General features: G+C 35.3%; 1 protein-coding gene across 1 annotated transcript in view; it reads right to left on the bottom strand.

The window, feature by feature from the left end:
- The window catches only part of LOC105363016 (uncharacterized), an 82,318-nt gene that overhangs the window by 60,233 nt on the left and 9,199 nt on the right, over positions 1-12,886 (bottom strand). The window contains exon 2 of the mRNA XM_011500586.1: positions 2,830-2,939. Coding sequence (XP_011498888.1) covers positions 2,830-2,934 — 105 coding nt within the window. The 5' untranslated portion in view covers positions 2,935-2,939. The remainder of the gene's footprint in view (positions 1-2,829; positions 2,940-12,886) is intronic.

Raw genomic sequence — 12,886 nt, 5'->3', positions numbered from 1 at the left:
CTCTGCGGCAGCCACTTTTTCGCTCAACTCGAAAATGTTCGCTTTTCTTCGCGCGAACAAACTTCTATACAAGAGTATATTCCCAATACTGATACATTTTTTATACTTTTACCAAAAATACAGCCGTATCATTATAATGGGTAGGGCATCATTTCAAAATCAGATAATTTTATAGCTGGATAGGCAATTTAATTTTAATCATGTCAATAATTACTTCTTTTTATTCTATTTCAATTGAATAAATCGTTCGTCTCCAACCTTTGCTTTTTTTTTAGAACATCCATCGGTATATCACTTAAATTTCGAACAATGGCACATATTATTGATTTCCCATATACATAGATGCCGTGTATTTACTTTGGCTAATAATCGAATAATGGACGGCTTAAGCAAAAAATAGATAATAAATGTCAATTTAAGCATTTTATGTAATTACAAAATCTTCAAACTTATACACACTTAGTGTTTGCTTATATTGAGTAAAATCAATGGCTTCGATATACTTCGATATACTCAGCACGTTGTCGCCATCTCCTACCTACCTAACACCACCACCCCCTCCTCTCTCCACCCCCACCCCCCAATAAAGTTGATGAGGAAATTATGTAACAAATTGAGCATATTCAAAAAATAAAAATCAACAAAAAAAAAAAAACATTGAATTTGCCAATGCATGGAAATGGCAAGAATAATCATTTAAATATTCATATTTTTAATATTATACAAGCTATTTTGTCTATTATTCATTTGTTGGCCTATTATTTATATTTTATTGTAAATATTTTGAGAGTTTTGCTTAAAATATAATACGAGCACTAATGTAAGCAATAATAACTGGCTTTGTTCGGTTTAAATATAATAGCATATACAGGCACACGCGTATATAATTCAGGTTTGAAAAAAAAAATTTGCCATTTCATAAATTTTTAAACAATCATTATCTAGAGGGTCATCATATGTAAATTATTATGTATTGTATAAATAGAAAAGTATGAGCTTAAAATCATAATTATCAGAATGATTTTGATTTTATATTTATAATAATGAATAATAATTATGAAAGGCTTTGAGATTCATTCGTTTTAATACAATACTTAAGTAATAAATCCTACATTAACAGAGTGCACAGATGGTAAGAAAAAATTGGATCTGCAATGCAAAAATGCACGAATCACTCACTATCCGCATTATAATAAAATTTGTAATATCGTTGCAGTTAATACGTTACCCACAGAATACCAATGGATTATAAAATTTTTTAATTCAATAAGTTATAAGGCTAATTAGTTGGGAACATAGTGATATGTAAATGCAATATTTTTTAAAATTTTATCGCGAGAATAATTATCTTGTTATAGTTAATATTTTCAATGATTCTGCAAGTTTTAACTATGATGTCTATACATTGTAAAACTCTTAAACGCGAATGATTGATTAATAATGTTTAACCTCGGTAAATTTTTAACCAACGAGAGGCTTTTCTCATTTACTACATCAGTTTTGTTAATTTACATAATGTTTTTATCGCGCCGGCACAAGATGCTGATAATGCAGTGATTCTGCCTCTCGATTTACATGTATTTTTCTTTAAAATATCTCACGAGCACTTTGGATAATTTGCTGTAATAAAGCTTGAAATAAGGTGACCGACCGAGAAAGGTTGACAAAGTTCTAGTGAATTTAACGAGCCTCGAGCAATATACAACATTTCACTTGCACTCGCCAATAGTCAACGAAAACATATCACTGTTCTACAATTGCAGTTATTTATCATCGGTGTAGTTAGCAGCAATGATAGTCAGATTGAGACTACGTGCAACGTCGCGACTGTTATCAGTACGAGCATTTATCCTGTTTCTCTCTTGCTCCCATACGTTCCTAATCTCCTCTCCCCACGCTCCACTCAACCCCTCCGCTCGTCATATACCTTCGTCATTCGCTCGGTTACAATACAATAGCATTAGTGTATTGTAAATTATTCAATTATTTAGCACTTGATACAGCTACAATTCTGCTATGTGGAGAGAAGGAGAGAAGATGCGAGCGAGATACGCAAGAGCAGCTTGTCACTCGCAACAATAGTTGCGTCGGCTATGTAATTGAATTCTTTCATGAGGTCAAGCGCTGCGTGCGCCGCGTTTATCCTTTAACGACAGTTGCTCCAATAAGGCGAGCTCGCCATTGTCTATCACCGACTCGTTGCATCTCTTACTCTATCACTCACTCACTCACTCACTCTCTCTCTCTCTCTCTCTCTATATATATATATATATATATCTATCTATCTATCTATCTATCTATCTATCTATCTATCTATCTATCTATCTATCTATCTATCTATCTATCTATCTATCTATCTATCTATCTATCTATCTATCTATCTATCTATCTATCTATCTATCTATCTATCTATCTATCTATCTATCTATCTATCTATCTATCTATCTATCTATCTATCTATCTATCTATCTATCTATCTATCTATCTATCTATCTATCTATCTATCTATCTATCTATCTATCTATCTATCTATCTATCTATCTATCTATCTATCTATCTATCTATCTATCTATCTATCTATCTATCTATCTATCTCTTATCATCTCCAAGCGCTCGTTCCACGCGAAAATTCTGGGCTCTCGCACGCAGTCGCCTTTGTATAAACGGAATTTCCCCCATACCTCCGTGATTTTCAATTCTGACGTACCCTGAGTTTGTATTATGATTCAAATGTTAAGGATGCCGTGACTCTTTATTGCGTTAAATGCTATTTGGGAAGACAAGGCAGTTAACACGTTCCAGCGAAATCTTGGAAAATTAAATACTTACTTTTATGGATCTGTGATCAATAGGATATCCTTTTCTTGCACCAGGAGTTTCTTCGTAAAAGTCTTGTTCCTCTTCTCCGTAGTCATACAATGATTCCATATCCATGTTCTCTGTAACAGTAGGACATTTAATCATTAATGATGGCAATAGTAAGATTGTCTCAATTTTCGTATTTATTCATTGGCCTTCAAATTGAATGATTAACGAAACATTAATATCGAACACTCGGTGTTGCAATTTTTATAAAAAAATTCTCATAATATGTCGATCGCCCGTTCAAAAATCTAATCCTACCAGTTTACTCCTCGACTGTTTTCATAAACACAGAGTCGTAGAGAATTTAAGAGGCTGTTTACAAAGAAATTTATCGTGAAATAAATGGCATAGTTCAACAATTCTTAAACAACTCGCCTTGTTAAAAAGTAATTGAAAGCTTATAGTTATGCTGCATAATTAATTCTGATGTCGACCGATATCAAGTCACTGATGACAAAATTCAGCTCCAAGCGTATGAAATAATGCAATTCAATACATTAAATTATAAAGTAGTTCGAGCTTCATTCTCCATTATGCTTTACTCACAGATGCCATTATATTCATTAATATAATCCCCTCGCTAGTCCTAATAATATATTTATATATAATTATACTCTTATTATTCTAGTCTATCTGTTTTAAGATGCTAATTACAATGCAATGAAATATATAGATATTAATATTATTACAAAAAAAAAATAATATTAACATTATAGAATTGTATTTCTAAATTGTATATACTCTATATAATTTAGTAATGCAAACCTCATAAAATATATGTAAATAAATCATAAATGTATTTGGTGTAGAAAAACAAAAAAAAATTTCTCTTACAAATTGAAACAAATGAAATTATTATACATTCTTAAAGCATTTCATAAACCCAAGTATTTTCTAATTAGAACTGTTTTACAATATATGATTGGTATGTCCGCTTGTGTAATCAAAGTATCTGTATTAATCGTTACTTCATAAATGTAAATTATAATAAATAAATAAATAAATAAATGTAACTGAAATAACGAGTAATAAAAAAATTAATATTTATTTACGTAGTACTTGTTGCTCAATTTATTTTTAATGCCTATGCACAAGCACAATTTATTATAAACTAAAATTTCTTCTAGACTCAAGAGCAAATTATTCAATTATATATGTACTTAACCATTGCTGTAGATATATTGAATTATAGTATTTGACAATTATGTTAACATAAGTAAATGAAACTGTTAATTACATTGTTCACATACGCATAATTGGATAGACGAATACAGTTCTCACGATGTGTAATGTTGGAATTTTAATAGGATATGAGCATGTCTCCGCATTATTAAGTAAACATGTCGATGTTTACAATATAGTATTTGCCTTAGAGAAACTATATAGCGACGATGTTTCTTAAAAAAAAAAGGAAAAAAAAAAAGAAGTTAAATATAACATACATGCCTTAAACACGGCCAAGTAAAAAATTTAAAAATAATACTTTTCTCGACAAAATGAGGGCACTAACAAATTATGCACTCGACAACTGTATCACGTTAATTAGTAATGACAAAATTTTTGTAGCTTAGTATGAGAATATTTCCGTTAACTAGTTATAAAAAAAAGCCACATTAGATAACAAAAGTTTTCTTCTCCAATTCGTGTGCGAGTGGTTCACTCAGAAAAGTGCACAACAGCTGTATTTGAAATGCTAAATTGAAAAATAAAATGGAAAACAGCGCACCAAAAATAAATTACCAATGAGGGCGGGGGAGGTGGTAGGGTGTTAAGGAGGAGGTAGAAGAAGTGAGGAGGGAGAAAATTAGCGATTTTCTCACGTATAGAGAACAGCAGCCGTTGAACCACAACAGCTTCCCCTCGGCCGCAATCCAAAAATACATTTCACGCGCGAAGATTTTCTCGCATAAAAAATCCACACATCTCATTATCCCCTCTGTTGTCCCTGCGTGCACCCACCGATCGGCTGAGAGAAGTGCAAACAACGCAAAGGGAGAGAGAGAGAGAGAGAGAGAGAGAGAGAGAGAGTGACGGGAGAGGAAGCAAAAAGACGAAGCCTTATCCGCGGTCAAGGCGTTTCTTCTCACACGGCAACCCTCTGTCCTTTTTCTTTTCTCTCTTCTCAACGTCAGGCAGAAGGATCAATCCCAAGGTCCCTCAACGCTAGGAATCGCCGCGTAGCTCCACTCCCCCTCCCCCTCAAACCCCGCCTCGTTTCACCCGGACCCTTCTCTCATTTTCCAACCACGGCCGCAGATGCATTGAGATGCAGTTTTTTAAAAGGGCAACGAGCACCGAAGGGTTTGGCAGGGCCTTGCGTGAGCGATCGGCCTGTGCGCGCATACACACATTGTGGGCCCCCGGGACTCGGCCCAACTCCCAAGGCACCAGGGCTTTCTCCACGAAGATCGTATTACCGCGAGGCGCTGGTGCTGCTGTTGCTGCTGTTGCTGCTGTTGCTGCTGTTGCTGCCGTCGCCGTCGCAGCCGCCGCAGCCGCCACAGCCACCGCCGCCACCACCACCACCGACGCTGCTCTCCTCTAGTTTTTCGTGGTGTTGGGCGGAGCGAGGACGAGGGTCGAGTGTGGGACGAGGGGAGGGGGTTGGAGGAGGGAGAGCGGCAACGCCAGATGGTAGGTGCATGCAACTTGGTGCAGCGAGACGCCGGAGCAAGTGTGCAATCGAAGCCCTAACTGTCTTTTTCGAATCTCGGTGGCTTTTCCAGCCCACGCCACTTGGTATCCGTCCCCTCGGCACTCCACCGCTTCGATAATGCGACATAATTTTGCTAATCAATGCAACGCCACTCATTACTCGATTTTACTAGAGTGACGTGAGATCGACGAGGGGGTATTGGTGGAGAGCGGGGGTAAGGAGCAATTCTTTTAACGCTCGCCTATCGAGGAGAGGAGCTGACTAACGTAGTAGTGCACAGGTTCGGTGGCTTCGTTCGAAATAGGCGCAATATTTAAATATTTAGAGGTCGGTGAATAATGAATATGCCTCGTTTGGGCAGCATCGGTTATTCTCCAGCTTTAAGAATGTAATGTTTATCTTTTGAAATGTTAGAATTCTCATTCATTACGCTGGCATTTTAAATTTAGTTCAAACACAGCTCACATACAATGTATCAACATTCTCTTTCTCTCAGTCTACTTTCTATTACACATTTCATATTTACTATTTCAGATAAAGTATCGTGTACATAATTTTACGATTATATTTTTACTCGATACTATAGCTCCGATGGTAGAGGCTTTGTTACATTTCTATTCATGTGAATTAAATTAAGTACTTTACTTTCAAAATTTAACAATAATAAATATCATTATCCGTGTGTAGGAATTAAGAATCTAAAAAAACATGTTGCGATTCGAGCTTCAATGGCTCCTTCAACTATCCAATCAAAATATAAACATTAAGGAAATAATTAGCGGTGATCGTTCGCATCGACATTTACGCAAAAAACATTGATAAGTGCGAGACCATGAACGCGGCGAAATTGTCAAAGTTTTGAAGAAGCAAACAAAGCGCAACAAGAAGTTGTTCGTTCCGTACGTTTTGTCATTTACTCTCTAACTAAATGAGGCTTGTGGCGAAAAGCCTATGTTTGGGGCATAAATAGACGGAAAAAGAGCCAAAAAGAAGGCGAAACAGGGAGAGACGCTTGGATTCTGCAGCTTCTGCGTTCAGTGTGCACTTGACCCTCTTTACCCCACGAAAAAGAAAGATAGAGCGAGAGAGCGAGAGAGCGAGAGAGAGATAGCGAGAGAGAGAGAGAGAGAGAGAGTGAGTGAGTGAGTGAGTGAATGAGTGTGAGTAAGCGTGTATATGTGTCGTGAGAGTGAGAGTACGGTGAGGGGTGGGGCGATGATCCTGCCATGAAGAAAGAACGAGACAGAGCTGAGGACACAGCAAAGCAAAAGGAAGTAAGCCCTGCTGTTGTAGGGCCTCCGCTCCTTCCTTTAAATTTTTTTCCTCTCCTTTCCTGCTTATGCGTCTATGCATGGGCGCACAAGTGTGCGTGCGGCATGATACTAATGTGTGTACCCTTGTGCATTCATATACGTGAGCTTGGCCGTTGTGTGCCTTGGCTATTAGAGAAGATGCGAGGCTTTAAGGACTGAGGATTTTTGTATGGTCCTGGCTGACGTCGAAAAACTTTTTGGACTTTTCGAAAAAGAGAGAGCGGAACAGAACAAAATATACATAACTTAGGTACTTAGAAATATAATTTGTATTGCTATTTCAGAAATGCAGCAATTTTATCAACTTTGAAAGGATGAGTAAGCAGTGCCTAACTCATTTAAATGAAAAATAATATTTATTTTATTGTATAAAATAAAAATTCTTGCTTTATCAATAGATGTAATAATAAATTTATTTTTACATCTTACAGTAACATTGATACATCTTGCCACATATAGTTCACAAATATGTAAATTAAATTATTTTTTTGAATATTTGAGTTAGTTGAAGGTCCTCAAGTTAAAAAAACAAACAATAAAGAATATTTTTAATAGAGATGAAATAGAAAAAAAAAGTCAAAGAGATGTATAGTTAATTTTTATGCTTCTATGAATGATTAAATGAAATATAACAAGAAAAATAATTGAAAGTAAGTAACTGGAAAATCTCTACAAAAGTCGAACAAGAGAGCAAAACGTGTGGGAGAGTCATGCTGCACATGTGTTTAGAAGACCTTCCCAGCTCATGTTCGCGTCCTCTCTCTCTCTCTCTCTCTCTCTCTCTCTCTCTCGCGCGCGCGCGCGCACTCTCTCAGAACACACGGACACGGACACGGACACGGACACGGACACACACAAACAAACTAACACATACGAGCATAGAGAAAACACAATCTCTGACTCTCCCTCTCTCTCTCTCTCTCTCTCTCTCTCTCTCTATCTTTACTTTCGTACTTTAACGCTTTATTCGCTTTTACGTGAAGTATAAAACCGAGTCGGAGCGAGGCGCAAAGTCAAAATTAGCAGCAGCAGAGCCTCAAACCCTCGAGCGCTTTCGCCATCACCGATATAGAATTGCTCGACGTATTCAACGTCGCACGTGCACGCAGTCACACAAGTGCACACGCGCAATTGGAGATATCAGAGAAAGAGAGAGAGAGAGAGAGAGAGAGAGAGAGAGAGAGAGAGAGAGAGAGAGAGAGAGCTTGTGATTGTATTTTTAGTGCACGAGCGGGAGTGAGAACGTGTTTTCGGATGAAACAACTGCAGCCCTCTTCGCACAAATTATGAATGCTCGGTCAAAGGGAAAGAATACGGTGCAGAGAGTGAGAAGGAGGGGGTTAAAAGAGAGAGAGAGAGAGAGAGAGAATGAGAGAGAGAGAGAGAGAGAATTATGAATTGCGGTTCAGGTGCCAGTCAAGAATACTGACTCTTTCTCGGAAAGCAGTTTTTGGTGAATTTTGTAAGCACATTTGTATCAAGTCGATGACGGCTTTCAATTTTATTTTTTTATGAAGGAATGAATTGAATTTTTCGGCTGATATACTACAATAAATGGCTCACAAATACCTTGTTCACACGCTGAAGCCATATAAGATTATTACTTGGATGATTACATAATAAGTAAAAGAAACATGCACTTTTGACAAACAGTTACAATGTAAAACTAAAGAGTTTGCGAAAGAAAATTTGTGAACATTGCCGGTATAAACAGTAGCCAATAATTTTTAAATTGTGCATACAAATTAAATTGTTTATTCATCATCTGTCATGCATTGTGATACATAATTGCCGAAGAGAATTATCAAAACGAATAATTATCGATGATGTATCATTAATAATAGACGGTTTTACGAATTGAATTTAAAGTAAATTTTTCATTAAATATTTACCAATGACTGGCAATATTTTTTGCCAATAATTTGATGTTTCAATGTAGCTTTATTCCCACAACTACACTTTATCGATTATACGTTGTACGTGCTATTGTTCTTTTGGATTAAACAATCACTCACCAAATAAAGGCAAAATGTAATTCGAGATTAGCACTGAAATGATGCAATAGAGCATTAAGTTGTCATTACTCATTGCTCATCATTTCGCAGTTTCTTCTTATCCGTAAAAATGAGCTATCGACGTAGTCACGCAGTATTCGCAATATGCATGTATATTTCGACAGAAGCTGCCGTATTACTCGTCGCCTTTGAATTTTCGAATCGACAAGTTATAAAAATGGCGAGTCATTTGCTCCATAAAAGAAAAAAAAAGTACCATCACCACACGAAAATGGGCTTAGAGAGAATATTCAAAAGCCTCTTTCTCGATAGTTTTAAATGTCGCTTTTACCCATTCTCTCGAATCCGCCTCTCCTACCACCACAACCACCACCGCCACCGCCACCGCCACCCCCTACCCTCCCCGCCCATGTCGCACACACTCTCATTCTTTTTGCTCATTGTTCGTAAGCCCTGCGACGCTCATCGATTACCTCATCATGATCGTCGTCGTCGTCGTCGTCGTCGTCGTCATCGTCGTCGTCGTCGTCGTCGTCGTCGTCGATGCGGCAGCGGCAGCCTCGAACAAAGAGGAGGCGAACGGACATGCAAGGAAGGCACAAGCCCACCGGTATACCGTGTGCTCGCTTCCTCCCACCCTCTCCCACCCTCCCGAGGCCCACCTCCTACTTCTTTCTTACGAGCTCAAATTGCGTCTTCTACGGTCACTTAAAAAAAAGGGAGGGGGGAGGGAGACGGGAATAAGGGAATCTCGAACGATGTGGGTTTACGGAGGCGTCTATACTACGTATAGCCTTCGTACATGTAACTCGCGTGTACAAAGGGATTATTATTCGAGGGTTTGAAAAGGAGAGCAGCAATGCGTAATCACAGCGGGCACTGCGTGAACGCAGCACGCGAATCCCGATGATAGGCGATGGCGATGCCACTTTCTTTGATCGCTGACGGATATTTGGTTAGATTGAAAAGTGGGTTGATGTTGCTGGGGAAAATTAGAATGCCGAAAAGACGATACTTTATCGTCATGAAAGTATTTGGTTCATCCGGATAGCGGGGCAAATTACCGCACGTTGTCACACAATGGCTTCTAAAAATTTAATTTTTACTTCTCTATTTTGTTTGGCTTATTTATTTCTTTGTTTATTTTTCCCATTTAATGATGAGATATTATCTTTTAAAAAGAAGAACACCTGAGCACAATATCAATTGATCTCATGACTATGTCTATTCAATCGCGACTGCAGCAGCAAAATAGGACGTTTAAATTGTTAAAAGAAGACAAAATATGCTCTTCTATTAGAATGATGATTTAGCGAATGGTTATTCAAGCGGTGTTTTTAACCGAAGAACTGAAGAACTAAAAACAATTAATAACAATTAGTTTCAAGAGTTAATATCCACATACAAGCATTGCCATATTTATCCCATTAAGTGAATAACAATTCTATTTACGTGTAATTTTTATATTTTCGATATGCATCACTTTGTACTAAAATTCGTATTTTCTTCGAGGCATGAGTAGTCGCGTATATTATAAAATCATTTCGAAAATCTCATCTAAATTGCTGTTACGTCAATAATCTCAATTTTTTCAAATTTAAATTGTTAAACTTTTATTAAATAAATTAAATAACTTACATTAATTTATCGAGTCATTAAAAGATGTCTTACATATACTTTGCACAATACTTACAAATGTCTAAATATGTCCTTACAATATATATGTTATCTTTTTTTTTATTGTTATTTTAAAAAATTGCGTAAATAATTTATATATATATATATATATATATATATATATATATATATATATATACACATATATAATTCAATGAATGAAAGAATTTTAAATATAAAGATACTTAGTGTTTTCAATAAAGTATAAATTAAATAAAAATTAACAACGTAACGTTAAGTATAATTTTTCAACTTTGAGCAAAATATTTATGACTTTCTATATATTCTAATATTTTCATTGTATGCTAAATATGAATGCAATAGCATTGCATAAAAACTTAATGCTTAATATATTTGTATAAAATATTGCAAAAGTTGCAAATTTTTATGGGCGAGGAATGTCAATTTCAATTCTTTGAAAATAAAAGTGTGAAATTTTATTTCAAAATCATTATGATTTCTTATTTCACTTTAGCCTTGAAATAAACTATTTTGGGCTTTTCGTGTAATTTGAGTTCCTGTTATCCTCCAGTTTAATATTTCAATAGCGAGATGAAGGTACGCGTTGAAAGATTTCGGTTGTTTTGTGCAATTCATTTTATTACAAAATAATAATAATAATAATAATAATAATAATAATAATAATAATAATAATAATAATAATAATGATGATAATGATAATAATAATAATAATGGAAATAATAATAATAATGAAAATAATAATGAAAATAATAATAATAATGAAAAAAAAAAAAATGAAGCAACTTATTCGATCTAAGATAGAAAATAAGTGATGGCCTTGTACCAGAAGTTTTAGTTTGGAAAAAATTCGATTTATATCACGTTTATTATAATGTTCATACATAATATCCAATTTGTTTTAAAAAATTATATAAATATGGCATTTAATTTTAATAATTATTCCAATGTAATTTGCAAATTTATCGATAATCAACAATTGATGTGCGATGATATCGTCGATCTTATTTTGGCAATAGTTGTTGAAATACAAAAGCCGAATGCATTAATAAATTTTTCTTTACACACATAAATAATCATTTATTAGGAAAGTCGCGAGCAAAGAAGTTAATATATTTACTCGATTCACATTGACAAAAATCCAAATTGCGATGTGCGATGCTGTTTAATCGCAATATCAATTCCAATAAATACCATGCTCAATGAATAAAGAAATGAACGCACTAATTTTCAAGTAAATACTTTTCAATTATATTTTCTAAATATCTCGAATATTTGCAAGCACGTTATATTACTTAACTACACCAACAACTCGTTTTTCTTGAATAAAATTTACATTCTATGTTCGTGCCTGTATAGTAATTAAATTAAATTTATAACTCGCGTTGCTTTACAGTGATTAATTGGAATGTACTTGCCCAAAAAATTATTATTAAATATTAGCTTAATTTATATCAATCAACTTTCACTTCAAATATTTTGCAATCTACATATATTATACATTGCATAGAGATATAAAAATATATTAATTTATAAACAAGTTTTAGTGTATTTTCTACTTCGCTGGAAGGAAGCTTATCAAGTCGCGCGATGAAAAAGTTTTGACAAAAAAGAAATTAATTTCACAACGGTCGCTCTAAGAAAGGCCAAGTTATTATTAATCCTTTAGTTTATTTATTATTTGTTTTGTTGTTTTTTTTTTGTTTACTTTTTTTTTTTTTTTTTTTTTTTTTTGTTTTCATTCAACCGATATCCAGTTCAATTGCAAATGTCCATTTTCCTAAAATAAGGTCTGACATTTTTAGCACGGTAATTTAATGCTTCTTGAATTAATCGCTTGACAGTGCTACAATTATTCAGCAACCTCTAGCAATTAACATTATTAGCATTATATGGCCAAGTGGGCTCGGGCGAATGCAAGAAAAATGTATAATACATTATTATAAATTCTCAACGAGTCGATCAAATTCATTCGTAATTTAGCAGCTCAAACGGAAAGGAATGAATATTGATCGGGACTGGCGAGTATATTGCGCTCGTTAAATTACATTAGCCATCCAGATATTTCCCTATCACGGGCAACACATATAAGTATAATAATAGCCGGCCGCGTTAAAAATTATCAGCTCGCTATAAGCCGTTCGTGTCGGAACTTGCGAGGAGCGGCGAATGAATTTTTATGAAAGAAAAGTGCGACCGTGAATATTGGGATGAATGTCGAGATACGAGAGCACGAAAATATTTATCTCAATATTAGCCGGGAGAACCGGGAACATAAAAGAGGAATGAATAAAGGGAGAAAAAGGAGAAACACTCGAGTCAGCGCATAAGAGAGAAGCGACAAATGAATTCATTGAGAGCACGGGGGGGGGGGGATGGTA

Source organism: Ceratosolen solmsi, unplaced genomic scaffold (assembly GCF_000503995.2).
Source record: "Ceratosolen solmsi marchali unplaced genomic scaffold, CerSol_1.0 scaffold56, whole genome shotgun sequence".
Taxonomy (NCBI): domain Eukaryota; kingdom Metazoa; phylum Arthropoda; class Insecta; order Hymenoptera; family Agaonidae; genus Ceratosolen; species Ceratosolen solmsi.
Note: the sequence above shows the minus strand (reverse complement) of the source record. Positions and strands in the feature narration are given on the sequence as shown.